At 32.8% G+C, this 17,015-nt stretch overlaps 1 protein-coding gene across 23 annotated transcripts in view; it reads left to right on the top strand.

The window, feature by feature from the left end:
- Positions 1–17,015, top strand: part of C2CD5 (C2 calcium dependent domain containing 5) — a 102,918-nt gene that overhangs the window by 71,527 nt on the left and 14,376 nt on the right. For all 23 annotated transcript variants that reach the window (XM_078450030.2, XM_078450028.2, XM_078450025.2 and 20 more), the window contains 8 exons: positions 2,790–2,954; positions 6,284–6,424; positions 8,478–8,541; positions 9,337–9,398; positions 9,647–9,745; positions 10,259–10,348; positions 11,044–11,131; positions 12,095–12,181. In XM_078450030.2, coding sequence (XP_078306156.1) covers positions 2,790–2,954; positions 6,284–6,424; positions 8,478–8,541; positions 9,337–9,398; positions 9,647–9,745; positions 10,259–10,348; positions 11,044–11,131; positions 12,095–12,181 — 796 coding nt within the window. The remainder of the gene's footprint in view (positions 1–2,789; positions 2,955–6,283; positions 6,425–8,477; positions 8,542–9,336; positions 9,399–9,646; positions 9,746–10,258; positions 10,349–11,043; positions 11,132–12,094; positions 12,182–17,015) is intronic.

Genomic DNA, 17,015 nt, shown 5'->3' with positions numbered 1-17,015 from the left:
TATTATTTTCACATTTATTTATGAATTATTATTTAAAATTAAATTAATAAAATTATGAGGTAAAATTTATTTATATTATTGTATTTTTCTATTCTGACCATAATGTCAATAGTCAAGTTTCTAAAAATTATCATGTGTGGCTTGTTTAGTTAAGTTGGTTGTCACTGTTCTGGACTTTATTATTTTTTGTGCAAAATATGTTATTTTTTTTTTATGCTAAATATTAGCATTGCTAACAGGGTTTCTTCTCTGCACTGTTAACATTTGGGACTGGAAGACTCTTGGTTGTAGGGGGCTGTCTTGTTCATTTTAGGGTGCTCAGCAGCCTTTCTGGCCTCTACTCACTAGTTGCTAATAGCTTCCCTTCAGTGTGACAACCAGAAATGTTTCCAGACATTACCAGATGTCCTTTAGGGGACAAAATCACTTCTGAGGGGGAGGACCACAATCTTTAGTTGTATGGAGAAAATAAAGCAATACATATGAAACACTGCTTACTGCTTGCTTACTGCTGGACAGAGAATAAAGTTTCATACTGAATGTGCACCTGCGGTCAGCAGTAGAATATGCAATAAAGAATGTGTTTCTTAAGTGTTAATAAATTGTGAGGTGGTGGAAAGCTCTTTATCTCAGCTTTATGTTCATCTAGGCTTCTTACAAAGTGTGTTCTGACTAGAAAGTTGTCTGTGGGGAAAGTAAGAGTTGTCTTTATAAGTAGTCTGAGACCCAGAGAACTGGATGCCTGCAAAATATATATTGATCAGATAGAAACTGATTAACAGTATTTATAGAAGTCCTGTTATACTTTAGACACTTTGCTAGCTAGAATGTTTGTGATACTGGCACTTTTCAAATTGGAATTCTCTGCCATCTTTCTGACATGCACAAACATTTCAGGAAATTTATAGAACTTGTGTTTTTTCTCAGTATGCACTTGCAGATAAAATGCTAACTTATTTCCTGTTCATACATTTACAAATATGTAAATTTTTGTATGTAGGGAATAATTGTGCAATGATGATAAACTAATCAGGTAATCATGATTTTTGACAAGAGAAATTTATAATGATTAATGAAAGTAATCTGATTTATATTAAAATATTTGAGATCTAGATCAACTTGGGAAGAAAGTGTTCATTGTAATTCATTTGTCTAAAAACTCACATGCTTAGCAATTACAAATGTATAATTTGGCCTGAACACAATACTAGTTATTGGTGGGTATCTGTGGGAACTAAGCTTGATTTAGATTCAAAGATTTAAAAACACTGTGCCAACCGTATCAAACACTTCTGATAATTGTGCCCCAGGAAACTAGCTTGTGGTGCTGGTGTAATTTTTCAGTGCTTGCCTGAAATCTTTCTTTCTTGCCAATCTTTTCCTTCTTGACCACTGGTGACACTCATTATAACTGTTTGAGATTTTGATCTTTGTGTTGTGGTTTAGCCTGTGCATTTAAATCTCAAGGTCCCAAGAGTAGCTTCCTTGATAGTTGATCTCTGATGGACTCTCTGATGATGTCTGATGCCTGCTGGGTTTCTGGCACTGTGGTACCCCAGAAGGAATGCAATATTATCTTTATAAGAGGAGAAAACGGATGCCTTGATAGATTGAGACTTGTCCGAAGTGATATGGCTGCATGTACTGGAACCGGATTTCAAATGTAGGCCTGTCTTATTCCAGAGTCTGTTCTCAACCACTCTGAACTGTTGTCTCATTCACGAGCACAGTTAAGAATGTGCTAGAGATAGTGTGCTAGGGCTTCATGTGGCAGGATGAACATCAGAGACTGGGTCATAGACATAGTCATGGACACTAATGAGCAAAATAGGAGAGAGAGCTTCTGAGGATCAGTCTCATCTACTGCACAGACATCATCATAGAGTATCATACCGTTTTTAGGATGGACTTTCACGAAATTGGCAATTGATTAAAAAGAATGATAACGCACACAGTTTAAAATGCACAAATATCCAGACTTAAGAGAAATGTCTTCTCTTGTCTGCATTCCACTCCTTCAGTGTTAACAATTTGACGTTCATACTTACATATTTTTGCTTTGCTTATATAAGCATATTTAACTGTAAATGCACATAGGTGTGTATGTGTGTGTGTGTGTATGTGTACATATCATGTTTTGTATTTCCCCTAGTAGTTTTCTAGTACTGATGGCATGTAGTATTGTTACAGGGTCAGGAATTAATAGTCATTCAATTAAATATTTAAAAGAAATCTGTATTAAGTAAAATTTTATTTCTTGGTAATTATGGAGGTAGGGTGGTATCATGAAAAGTTCTTGGGGTTTAGAGTGAGAAATATACTCACATGTCTTCTCCAAATTTATTGATAGTGTGATCTTGAGTATGTTTCCTGTCCTTTCTGAAGTTCAGTTTCTTCACTTGCTTTACAAAAGTTTCCCTTTTATTTTTGCCACTTTAAAGGTAAATCATTTACTCACTTATGAAAAAAATTTATTTTTAACAATTTTTAATCTTTTTTTTCTAGACTGGTTTTTCAATGCAACTTATTTTTTACAATCATAAAGTAAAAATTTTAAAGTGCAGTGAAAAGTAAATCCTTCTTTCACTGCTGTCCCCACCTACCCAGGTTTCACACCAAAAGCAACCAATTCCTGTTGCCAGTTATGTTTCTGTGCTCTTTCAACATGTCCAAATGCATGCATTGATGCTAATGATCTTTTTGCTGGAAAGGCAAAGGCAACTTTCCTAATTTAAGGACTGTTATTCTTTAGATATTTTTTCTTATTATTTCTCCATTATTTTTACAAGTCGGCCACAGGTGTGTATTTAGCTGCTTTACCAACGCCCGGTGGTATTCAGATTGCTGGGAAGACTCCTAATGATGGCTCCTACGAACAGCACATATCTCATATGCAAAAGAAGATAAATGACACAATTGCTAAGAATAAAGAATTATATGAAATTAATCCTCCGGTAAGTAAAATACATTGTGAATAAGTTCTTGTTTAGGAGTTAATATATTTTTTGAGTTGTCTTATTTTGGACATTTTTTTTTTTTTTTTCACTGTTGAATTTCGCTCTCCTTAATACTCGTTCTTTTCACCTCCTTTTGCATTCATGCTCAAATGTCTCCTTTTAGGGAGATGACTCTGACTGCCTGATTTGAAAATTATACTCTCCCATCAATTTTTGATACTCCCTAACCCTAACCCCTTTCTGTGTTTTACTGTTTTTTATTTCTTTTATCTCTGTGTGTGTATGTATAAACACAAAGAAGTAGGTTTTTGATTCTATTAATTGCTTGTTACTCCTAGTAAAATGAGGCCCCCTCGGGGCTGTATTCCTGAGGCCCAGACAGTTCCTCCTAGTAGCCTCTTGATAAATATTGCTGAACAGTTAAATAAATGGTTTAAATGTTCATTTTTAGTGAAAAGAAAGATTGCTTATCTGTGGTAAAAATGTGAAAGATACACCATTTTTCACTTTTTGCTTCTTTTTGAGAATTTTCCTACCAGTCACTTCTGTAATCAGTCTTTTATACCAGGTTTGCAGTAGGTTTCACAGGGCCTCCTTCTCTGAGGACGCCTTACAGCCAGGGTCTGAATTGAAAGAAAGAAGTGTTTGAGTTAGAATGAATCTGTTTGTCTTTACGAGTCTCTGATAATGAAATACTTCTGCAAAAGGAAAGTATTTAGATAACAACATTATTATTGTGGTTTTTATTATTTGATTTTATACACACTATCAAATTTTGGTTGGTTGTCTGGGACAGTGATCTGTATTCCTGCTTCCGACTTACAGCTTTCTAGCAAAGTTGTTAAGCTGGGAAGAATTTTAAAGGTATGACCTACAACTAGCTGCACTGCTAAGTGTGGTAGACACTGGTGGCATGTGGCTGTTGAGCACTTAGTGTGTGTAGTCTGAATTGAGATGTGCTGTGAGTATAAAATACACATTGGATTTTGAAGACTTATTATGAAAAAGAATGTAAATTATCTCATGAGTGTTTTGTATATTGGTAGTATGTTGAAAATGTAATCTTTTGGATATAGTGAACTAAGTACAATATTTTATTAAAATTTATTTTATTTCCTTTTTATTACCTGTGACTTGCTTTATATTTCTATTGAGCAGTGCTAATGTAGAGCTTCTTTAAATTCACTGAGAAAATTCGTGTGTTAGTATATTAATACTTACATAGCCTCTATAAAAGCTTTCTGCACAACACTTTACTGCTTGTTTGCAGTACATTATTTTTTTTTATAATTATGCTTTGATATTTGAACATTTTCTAAGAGTGTTTATGCCTGTTGGGGAGAATGATTTGCAGAGCTTTATGTTAGGGCTCCATGATATAAGCTGAATTCTTTTGCTTAACGGTATTTATCAACTAAGTATTTCCATGCTGACCTCTCACAGAAAGAATTGACCCCTCCTCCTTTATATTCTTCTTGTACTTGTATGTGCTTCTGTCATAGGGCCTGTTACATATTACTGCACTTACTTTTTACATGTCTTTTTTTAATAATGTGAGCCTTTTAAAGTCAGAGACATATTTAGAAAATGTGAATTAACTCACTTCATCTATTCAATAAATATTTATTGAACTTCTGTTTTAGAAGTACATTTTAGAGGGAATAAATCTGTTATGATTCTTAAAATTTCAGCTTACACAGATTTCATGTGTTGAAAAGGACCATATTTCACAAAAGACTACTTAATGGATTTTCTAATACGTCTCTCCTGTTTCAGATTGTGAATGAATACCTTACAGTCTTTCAGCATAACCTCTCGGAATTTGACAAAGTCAGTGTAGTAGGCCACTACTCACTTATATTACAATTTTGTCTTTTCAGTTTCTAAGACAATGTATGCCTGCAGTGAATACGCTTTTTTTTTCCTCAATATTGAAAAATCTTTCTATTGCAGGGGTGTAGTACCACTTAAAATGGAGAAAATTCAGGCAACTAAAGGTGTCAAAATACCATAGGTACCCGTGGTGGAACCTCATTACAAATTTAAGATACATTAAATACCAGATAGTTGCTTTTATTAGGTCCAGGACATAGTGAGCAGAGGCATAACCAAATTTTAAACTACTAAAAAAATTACAAAGAGAAGAACATTGTACTCAGAGCAAAAGAACTGATCTAGATAGGTTCATCGCTTAAACTAGTTTTCAAACCTGGGCAAACTGCTTTACCTCTGAACTGCAACTCTTTCTCATTGTGTGGTCATTATAATAGGAACCCTGTCAAATTTATACAGGGCAAGTTAATTTGGGGTACAAATAAGAGATATGAATATGAAATTACTCTATAGGTAGCTATTATGAAAGTGTGGTGGTAGTCTTATGTAAGGTGTGTGCTAACAATGAGCATTTAAAGCTGTAACTTTGAAAAAAATTTTCTTATATTCCTTGTTTTTTAAAAAACATAGCTCTGTTATGCCCGCAATAGGCTAAGCCTTTTCTATTTGTGCTCACATATTCACACTCTCCTGATAGTCCTTATAGCCAACAGATATTTAGAACCTCTGGTTACCTCTGATCTTTGGCTATGCAGTAGGTGAGAGCTTGCAAACCCATATAGGATTGCACCATACACTGACCTCAAAAAAGATCGTTGTTGTAGCTACCAGTTTGTTTAGCTTAACAAGTTGTACAGCAAATCCCTGCATAATATTATGTATTACGTCTGCACACACATACACACATTTATCATATTGCTCATTTTATTATGTGACACTTTGAAAAATTACCACTGGATAAGAAAAGATATAAAAGGTTAGAATCCGTCTGGAGAACTACATTTTTAATGATTTCTGGACTGTTCAGTCTTTTAAATATTGGGTAGAAAATACCACATGAACTGGATGGGCTGCCGATTCCCTACTCGTTGTGGTGTCCTCTCTCTCTATACACTAGATGTCAGTGTTGCCCTGCTATGTCCATGATAGTCGTGTATGGTTATAGATTAGTGTATCAAGGCTACTAGTGATAAAAGGAAATATCCATGTACTCTCTAAAAGGTTAATTAGTCATAAAAGTTATAATTAAATATAGAGTGTGAATATATTTTACAGATTTTTTTCTCCACAGATATTTATTAATATAAAAATTTAAAACCAAACTGAAGTGTACAAATACCAAATCATTATGCTGTATACCTGAAGTCAATATAATGTTATATGTCTATTATATTTAAGCAAAAAGAAAGAAGTAAAAGACTACAGTTTACAAAATAACCCCAGAGCTGAAAAAGACAGTCTTATGTGATATAAAGCAATTATATTTCTTTCAGGAGATATCCGAAGAGATTATAGGGTCACCCATCCCGGAACCTAGACAGCGCTCAAGACTTTTAAGATCTCAGTCAGAAAGCTCTGATGAAGTTACAGAATTGGACCTTTCACATGGGAAAAAAGATGCTTTTGTTTTGGAGGTATTACTGCATTAAATTAATTAAGGTTTTTGGAAGATGAGGTGTACATTTTTTACAATCGGATCCTAAATTGATGTGATTTTGTATTATTACAACTGCTATAAATCCATTTAAAAATGTTATTACAGAAATGACCATTGACTTGAAAATATCAGAACTTGGTAATGTATTTTTTGTTCAACACCAGATACAATAATGCAGGTGGTTCTGGAAAAATTAATGGATGGGTTAAAATAAAATGATGCTAAAATTTAAAAGAGTAATGATAGATATTGGAGCTATTTTTGTAAACTTGAATGAATTTAAATAAGAAATTAAAATGCTGTTCTTTCACTTACTATAATATCTACTTGCTTCATGTGTTATAACATGTTATTATAATTGTATCCTTTTTACATGTAATATGATAAGTACTGTGAATTCTGAGTGTAGTGTTTTCTTACTGAATTCAGAAGGTATAATTGAACTTTGGTTATGAAAATACACTCAGAACTTTCCTGGAGGATAAATGTGACACAGAAGATAGGTGGGGCTTCCTCCCTCGCAAATCTGTTCTCTCTGCCCTTCTCTGTAAATGGTTAGCTTTGAAGGATGGTCTTCCTTTGATATTGAAGGAAAGGAAAATAAATGAGGATACACATAAATGTTCTAGAAAGGTGCCAGTTGAGAGAAAAAATCAGATGCCTTTATTTTAGTAAAGCAGGAAGCTGATGGTAGATTGTGTTGGGATGAGTTTGGAAGTTTGAAGAATCTAGAACAATGCCCATGAATGTGATCAGGATGTCAGCCATGGAAGATGCACAAGCCTGAACTAAGGCGAGGGTGTTAATTTGTAAAAAACTCAAACTGTATGGATGTGTGCCTGTTTCTCGTATTTTTCTACAGTCTGAGAATGAAAAAAAAAATGGAGGTTGGTGAAAGAATATGTCAGGCTAAGGAGGTAAAAGTCTCCAGGGTACTGTTTGGAGTAGTGTTACTCCAGGTGTGCTGTGACTGCCTATAGCATCAGCACCATCTGGGGTCTTAGAAGAAATGCAAGTTCTGGGGGCCCACTTCAGACCTGGTAAATGAAAATTTCAAGGTAGGGCCCAAGAATCTTACTCTTCAGGTGATTCTTAGCATTACCTGAAGTTTGATCTGGAGCATTTATTGATCTTTCTGGTCTTGGATCCTGGCTAAGTAGAGAACAAAAGTGCTTTAGATCTGTGCAGAACTGAGAACAAGGTACAGATTCTTGAAGTAAGAGAAGGAACAGACAGGACACTGTAGTTGGATCTGGGGTGGAATGTTTTGGGGAATAGCGGTTTGAGGTATGGCCATGACGGTGGGTCTCTAAAGTAAAGTTTAAAAATGGTTCTTGAAGTTTCAAGGATAATGTGAGGGGACAGTTGAAATGTGTGAGAGTCAAGACACCCAACATGCAGATGAATGTCAGTCTTTGTTTAGCTGGATATTTTCACTATTAATTATTAACAATGAAATATTGTGATATAAGAGAAATGGGGTTTGGAGTTATTTTTTTAGATGTGCCTTTAAATTTATCCCTAAGTAAGTCAATGTTATTTATTTATTTATTTATTTATTTATTTATTAAATTTTATCCCTATATAATTCAGTTTTATTTTTTTTATCCCTATATAGTTCAATTTTAAAGCAGTTTTGTATTTAAGACGAAAGATCTTGTTTTTTTGAAATTGTTCTTTATTAGCTAATAAAAATAGAAATAATAATTGCTTATGTATCTTTGTAAGCTTTTTGAAACATGCCTCATAAAGGCTTAATAGAAGGCTGTCTTTTTCTTAATTGAATATACTTTATAATGTGAAATATTTTTTTAGAAGTATTTGTAATAATTACTGTGGAGAAATTTACAGATGTCAGAACTTTCTTTTTCAAGTTTTGTATTTTAACTTAGGAAAAAATAGCTCCACTTTTCCTTGATTCTTATATTTTCTATTTAGTAAGTAATAAAAACAATGATTTTTTTCTTTTTTTAAAGTTTGAAATTACTATGTATTTATACTTACATAATAGTTCTAATCTTTATTTTCAGATTGATGACACAGATGCTATGGAAGATGTACATTCTCTGCTTACTGATGTTCCTCCCCCTTCAGGTGAGTGGAAGAAACTTTACTTTTGAGATGAGACTAGTTTTACGTATCAGTATTTTAGTTCATAATTATTACAGTAGTAACTTTATTTTAAAGGTTTTATCAGTGTCACATCCTATCATGTGCTTTGCTTCTCCAAGGCTAAAAACATACTTTAAAAATATTTATGTTAGAACTTAGGTGAACTAAGGGGGCACCTGGCTAGCTCAGTCAGTAGAGCATGTGACTCTTTTTTTATTAAAAAAATTGTTTTTTTCATTTTGGAGAAAGAGAGCAAGAGTGGGAAAGGGACAGAGAGAGAGAGAGAGAGAGAGAGAGAGAGAAGGAGAGGGAGAAATTCCTAAGGAGGTTACATGCTCAGTGTGGAGCCCCAGAGCCTGACGTGAGGCTCGATCTCATGACTCACGGATCGTGACCTGATCCGAAATCAAGAATCTGACACTCAGCCGACTGAGCCACCCAGGCACGTGGAGCATGTGACTCTTGATACTGGTTTTAAGTTCGAGCCCCCTACTGGGTGTAGAAATTACTTAAAAATAAAATCTTAAAAAGAAAAAACCACAAAAATTTAGGTGAACTGATTTTTAATCCTTTTATGGTCATACATTAAAAAAAAAAAGAAACCAAACTGATAATTTATTGAGATGGTCTAAAGTCTACTGAAGGTATAGTATTTTAGAAAAAAGAATAAATGGATCTTATAGTTAGAATTCCATGTAATAATTGAAAAATGTTACTCTTTAACATAAAAATAGATGAAGCATTATCATATAGTTTAACTATGATTTATTTCAACAGGCTTTTATAGTTGTAATACAGAAATTATGCCTGGTATAAATAATTGGACATCAGAAATACAGGTAAACCTTTCCCTTTCACAATTTTAAACAAATACAATGTATGTGATTTTAGCGAGTTCCTTCTTAATATATGCTTTTTCTTTGACCTCCTTATTGCAATTAAAATGTTAGCCTTTCTTTTTTTTTTTTTTGGATTAGCCCTTTTCATACTAGATTATTTATTATTCATTATTTGGCAGTTTTATCAACTGTTACACTATTTAGTTAAAAATATTAAATGACATGCTATTATATCTCCCCATATTTAGATGTTCACATCAGTAAGAGTAATCCGATTAAGCAGCCTTAACCTGACTAATCAAGCCCTTAATAAGAACTTTAATGATCTCTGTGAAAATTTGCTCAAGGTATGAATCTTTTGACTAACTATATTTTAGTTAAAACTCCTCTAAGAATTATGTAATTAAAAAAGGAAAGTGTATGTGTTGTCTGGAATATCTTACACAGTTGTGGGCCAAATTATTTTCATTTACATACTAGTTTAATCTTAACTCTGTCATCTGGTAAAATGCTAAAGTTGTCCTCTCCATCTTAATATGCCACACTATTGATGACATAAAATTTAAGTTGTTTCATAGTTTTAAGCTTCATATGAACCTATTGTATATACATAAATTTTAAAAAAGCCTTTTTTCCTATATTACTTTTTATGACTTATTGGTTATTATGATTAAATCTTATTGTCTGCTTAAATATTTAAAATAATATTCTTAATGTAAGAATACACAAAACAAGTGGACCAGCTTTGTTTTACTCTTTTAAATGTCCCTTTTGCCATAATGCAGTGTGTGGTGAAAAATCAGTTTTTAAAAATGTTTGAATCAAAAGAAATGATATTGCTAATATTTCCTATTGTGTAGAGCCTGTATTTTAAACTACGGTCTATGATCCCCTGCTGCCTTTGCCATGTAAATTTTACAGTATCTCTGCCTGAAGATGAATTAATACAGGTAATTAAGATTCAAATTATTATTATTTTTTTAAATGTTTAATTATTTAGTTTAAGAAAGAGAGTACAAGCAGGGGAGGGGCAGAGAGAAGGAGACAGAGAGAATCCCAAGCAGGCTCTGTGCAGTCAGCACAGAGTCTGATGCAGGGCTCGAACTCAAACCCATGAGATTGTGACCTGAGCTGAAACCAAGAGTCGGACACTTAAGCGGCTAAACCACCCATGCACCCCAAGTTTCAATTATTATTGAAGAAGAATTCTAGCTTTTATCTGATCTGTTTTAATATTATAAACCTGCCATAAGTGAATTAAGTATAAAGGATTTTACTTTATAATATTTTTAAACATATTAGAAAGAATCAGTCCATGTATGTTATATTTTTCTGAACTCTAGTAATCCAAAGGTAGAATCCTATGGCTAGCATAGAATGTGTACTTATGTGGGATTTCTCCTGTCCCCATATTTTAGAGAAGGTACTTGAGCTCTTGCAGGAATATCTAGGTTTAGGTACACATGTCAGACTCAGTTGTAGTCTGAATATCTGAATAGTTATTGGCAGTTCTGGTTGAGAGTCTTAACCAGGAAAAGCAAATTAGCCAGTTAGTATAAATTGTTCCATGCTACTGAAGAAGGTTTGTGAGAAACTTATTGTGGCAATGATTAGTTTGCTAATCACGTTGTTTCTGTAATTCTAGGTTACAGTCACAGCAGTTGCAATAACTTTTGACAAAAATCAGGCTTTACAGACCACAAAAACACATGTTGAAAAGTCATTGCAAAGAGGTAAACCTGTGATGGATGGGAGCATAATTCATGTTTGTCTACATTATAGTTCAGTGAAAAAGGTAGATTAAATAAATGACTTTTTTCTTGAAGAAGAGATATGTCACTTTTTCTATCTTTATAACTTGGTGGATAAGAAGAATGTGACTGACTTGGTATTTTTCACACACGAATAGGTGGTTTGCTGCTATTTATTTCCATAGAGAATGGTGCTTTTTTTAGGCTTAGGTTATAGTATATTAATTCTGCAGAAATTTTGTGATTTCTGTCCTGGAGTCTTTGGGGAGGTCCTCAAGGCATCTGAGAACCTACTGATGTAGTAAACATCATGTATTCTTCTCAAGAAAGGTTCCCTGGTATCCAGCACATTCTCAGAGTTGTCCTTTATCCAGTAAAATTTAGCAAGTACCATCCTTAATATATTCCAAAGAAACTCATTATTAAAAACTGCTATGTGTTCTGAAAAAAAGGACAGGGAAATAGTATGCTTTCTAAACTTTAAGGACTTACCTGGCTAAATGAAATATACATGGTTAGTCTAAAATTTTTAAAGGTGATTACATTCTACATGCAAAGCATGAATTAATGTCAAACAGATGTATTAAGCGATTGCGTTCAGATATTTATCAAAGAAGATAGAAAATAACTGTTTTAAGTATCATAGAACTAGTATGGTACAAAAAGTAGAATAATAATTGTGGAGCTATTATTTGTTATTGAGTTCTTATTATTATATGCTAAGAGATTTATACTTAGGAGTTTTTCTAAATCTCACAACAGTCCTAGCAGGGAAGAGAGCATCTCTCAACATTATGCAGGTGAAGGGTTTCTATGGGAGAAACCAAAAAGAAAATAACGAGAATAAATTGGATTGGGGGGAAATATATATTATCCCAGATTCTTAATTAAAAAAATTAATACTAGATCATTACTAAATAACTAGTGTTTTTCTTGCCTCTCAAGCCTCTACAGATAATGAAGAACTTCTGCAGTTTCCACTGGAGCTCTGTTCAGATTCGCTTCCTTCTCATCCTTTTCCACCAGCTAAAGGTTGGTTAAATGAGGGAAATGCGAACACAAATCCTAGTTTCTTGTTCCTTTTACTTCTTCATTGTAGGCAGTCTTACTTACTCTTGAGATGAAGAGTTATTCTTCATTCCCTCATGGTCTGTTTCTTCATGTTCGTACAGGGGAGAGAGTAATATTCCTCTTATTTTAATTTCTCAAGTAATCTCATATAAATTATTAAGGTAATTTTTCATGTGATACTCCATTCTTATACTTCAAATGTATTAAGGTTTTATCTTCAGAAATCTGTATTTCCCTAAGTAACTACTCACACGTGATATATTGATACTATCTGGTAAGGTTTTTTTCCAGCAACGATTGAATCTTTTCAAAAATGTTTACATTTTTATGGATAATAAAATACTTATTTTCTTCAGAACGTGTGTGGAGAGGTTTAGGTGGGGGTAGTATAAGTAAAAAAGGGATGAGCTGTCTTTTGAGTGTCTTGGTTATTATTGAGGAACGTTGTTATGTGCTTAAAAGATACTGCCATATTTTCAAATGCAAAATGATACTTTCTTAATAGCAATACACTACATAGATCTGTACAATCTTTGGAGAAAAATGGGAGGTAGTATTTTCTATTTCTCTTCTGATTTCAGGGCAATTTTTATTATAAGAATTTTCAGAATTACTATACCTTATTTTATAGCATTACATATACAATAAGTGTAGTTTCTGTTTTTTCATAGGTTTTTATTCTGAGAAGTGATGCATTTGTTATTTCAAACAAAATTGGCTTTTCTAATTTTTACATTTTATAATGCAAGAGAAATTTTTAAATGATTTGTACTTATCAGTTATTTCATCTGATACCAATTAGTTATAATACAGAATAGTATTATATTCACATTGCATATAGAGTCTTTACTAAATCACTAGGCCTGCTTATCTATGTAGATAAATAGATCTTGTCTCATATTTTGAAGATGAAAAGATAAGCTCCTTTCAGATTCTGAACTTTCTAACATGGTAACTGTGGTCCTCTTTCTTGTTTAAGTTAAAATTCTACTTTAGAACTCCATAGAGAATTTTAGCATAGTTCAACTCCTTGAAAGAATAGAGGGGAAAAATCAAATCCAAAGATAATCTGAGTTCAGATTTATCAATTAAATATAGCTTCCAGAACAAAAAGAACTGTGAAGAATCTTCCTTGTACTGACTAGATACAATTTTTTTTAAAAACACCTATTTGTACAGGAAACATGTATTTAGCCACAGGGTTAGTTCAAATCACTTTTAGGTGTCATTTTGTTTATCCTTACCCTGCAATGGGTGGGGTGGGGTGGGGTGTGGAGGGGGAACCAAAACCAAAAATGTAATCACAACAAAAAGATTTGATCAATTGGCAATCTATAGGAATATATACTTGTGGATATGGGGTTCCTTTAGCTCAATTTTACATTGTTAGTAGTTAGTGATTTCTGAAGAAAATTGGATTTAAATTCTTTAAATTTTTCATATCTATACCGATAACTTGCAGTTTCTGCAGTAGCTTTCAAAGTGTTTTCAAAGGTAATTAAAACTAGTGCTTGTTGGCGTCATGAGTCTATTTTGTACAAATGATACTTTGTAGAATGAGGAAAGAAGAATTTGAGTAGAATAAGTCATATCTGAACAGTACTTAAAACATTGCAGTTCATTTCAGGGAGTGTGGAGAGGGGCCCTAAAGTGGAGTAATAAAGTAGCAAACCTGGGTTCTCTTCTCAGTTCTGCGACTGATCAAGTGTGAGAACTTGGGCCAGTTAACCTCTAATAAGCCAACTAAGCCTCAGTTCCTCATCTGCAAGATGTGAAAGGATTAATATTCTCTCTAGCCTTTGACTCTCATTCCTTGGGTTTCTACAGCAAATGGTTCTTCAATAATTAACATGTTCCTGTTATTAAAAACATAAATCAAAAGCTAATTAATCAAAATCAGAGGCTAATGTTTAATTAAGTTAAATTAAAAATTTCCGAATAGCTTCAAATCTATTAAATCAATAATTTTTAAATTCAACTTCTCCAAACCATGGAGTTTCTTCATAGGTGCTTCATGGCCTTCTAGGAGGCAGGGTGGGCAGGGAGTGAGGGGAGGGGAGGTCTCTGGACCCGCTACCTCTGAACTAGAGCAGCTTCGATTCAGTAATGCTTTTACTTACCGATTTTCTGTATCTGATTTTGTTGTAAGAAAGAGTTTCAAAACGTTTGAAAACCACCGAATCAGATCAATGCTGCCATCATCATTATCTTCATAATGTTTAGTAGCATCACATCTAATACTAACATATATGAAACTTTTATACTAAGTACTTAACTGCAAAAACTATGTGCAAAAACTATGTGTTTTTCCTTGAATATTACATTTTAGAATCATCAGTAACTACTAAAAAGTTTAGTAGTGCCTTTTTGTGAATACTTTGGTAAGTGTCATTTCTGTTGCTTGCTTATTTATTGTCTTTGCTTCCTCAAGTCTTTTCAGGAGGACATCGGTTATACTAAATATACTTGAAGAAGTTATCATAAAGTATTTTGGAAGATTTGAGGATAGGATGGGTTTTGAAAAGGTCTGAAGAGTGGAATAATAGCGTGTAATACATGAATGTAGTAATTGAGCATTGTAACATGAAGGGAAGTTTTAAATAGAGAATAGAAATATCTGGCAAAAGTTAAGCTTCGCAATTTAGAAGTAACAGGCAAGAGAGAGAAAGGTAAAGAGTTCTAGGAATAAATAAATAAATAAATAAATAAATAGTGCTAGGAAAAGCCCAAAAAACTTCTTGACTTTCTTATATGCAACCACAAGAGGCTTAAAAGTCGACTACTAATATTGATAAATAAGTAAATATATAGTTTTATGGTTTTTATACTTTTGTTAAGGTCAGTTAGCTAAGCTGATGGAGCTTTTCCCCTTTTTTAAATTCTGAAAACTTTATTAAGCTTCATTCTATTTTAAGTTTAATATTAAGTTTTACTTAATTTAATTTTTCATGTTATTACAGACAGGGCAATTTATTAAAAATCGTTACTTCTTGTCTGTTGACAGAGTAGTTTCAGGAGCTATGCACAGCATATTTATTTATACTTCCATCTTTTAACTTGTAGATAAACCTTTCCTTTTTGTGTTACTGAAAAATGAGTGAATATTATGTGAAGAAAATATGCTTCAAGTATGTGTATCCTAATCTAATTCACCATGTAGAGTAAGCCTGGGCCTGAATTGTCCATCCATGTTCATTTTTGTCCTTTCATATTTTGTTATATTTGGTTTTATTTCTCAGGGTAACAAAATAGTTTGATGTAGGTCTCAAATTTATGCCGGTTTGATTACCTTGCTAGGTGTCTTGATTTTCTGATTTGAAATTTTAAAAGGTGCTGAGCCTGAGTAATTTATTCCAGGAAATTATCATGTGGAGGTCATCAAAATTCTTTGATGAATATTATGAGGAACATAGATGATGTGCCATCAACATAAATTACTTATATTCACATGAGGCTGTATTATGAGAAAAAGGATGGCAAATTTTTTATACCACTCTCATAATGTTTTTTCTTCATCATTAGTATCTATACTTTAGTTTTCTAAATATTTACTTTTACACTCTGAAATGGCTTTAAGAGACCATTTTATTTATATATATATATATATATATATATATATATATATATATATATATACACATACACACACACACATATACACATATATATGTGTATATATATATGTATATATGTATATAAATTAGTCTATATATTTATATATAAATGAATTTATATATAAAGGGATAGAACAAATACAGTAACAATGGGGAATCTGAGTGAAAGTAATCTGGGTAAAAATTTAAAAAATCAGTAGGATTTTTCTTACAGACTGTAGAAAATCTAAAAAATTTTATGCATATACTTTTTATAAAAGGTTAGCAAATTATTTTTGATATATGTCTAAAGCCCTAAATCTCAATATATTAGGTACCATACTGTGGTCCTTAAGATCTCAGACAAATGTATGTGAATCATATGCCACTATAAATATATCTCAAATACTTTATAGGTTTATAATAAGATAATAGTTTTCATTAAAATTATGAGAGTTTAAGGCTTTTAAAAGGTTAGGTAAATTTAGTTTTTTATGTACTGTCAGATGAAACTGTATAGAAGAAAAGTCTTTTGTACCTTACTTGATCCTGCTTTCATTTTGCTTTGTGCTGGGAGGATAGCTTCATGTTCAGTGGCATAAGCTGTAGGCTGGCAGGAGAGTACTCTTTGCATTAAGCAGCTGCTGATTAATGTGACGAGCAGAGGTCAAATTCTGGATTTCGGTATTAAAAAAAACCAAGTTGGTTTATACCCTCAATACATTGTACTCCATAATTAGATATTCACATTTGAAGTTTTTTAATGTTTATTTTTATTGAGGCTATAAGGGTTATTCTTTGTTAAGACAAATTTGATTTTAGAAGATAGTTTAATTTTTTAAATTAAATGACTTGCCTCACATTACTTTAAACTAGCCATTTGAAATATAACCCTATAAAAACTACAAAGTTAGCTTTTATTTTATCCTGCCAACTAATGGTTCTAAATTCTTACAACTACTACATAGTTCTTTACACTAACTAAAAATATCTTTATGTATTAACAATTCATTGCATGTCTGTTTTTTCTTTCTTTTTAAAATCTATTTTGTCACTACAACCAAATGGTAGCAACAGTACCAAACACTGAAGTTCTCCATGTTGTTGATGGCCCCAACCATCAGTGGGAGGTCCTGAAAGGAGAGAGATGCTGAGGGGAAGGAGATTGAGAGGAAAAGAGAAACTGCAGAGTGGAAAATATA

This window comes from Panthera onca, chromosome B4 (assembly GCF_046562875.1).
Source record: "Panthera onca isolate mPanOnc1 chromosome B4, mPanOnc1 haplotype 2, whole genome shotgun sequence".
Taxonomy (NCBI): domain Eukaryota; kingdom Metazoa; phylum Chordata; class Mammalia; order Carnivora; family Felidae; genus Panthera; species Panthera onca.
Note: the sequence above shows the minus strand (reverse complement) of the source record. Positions and strands in the feature narration are given on the sequence as shown.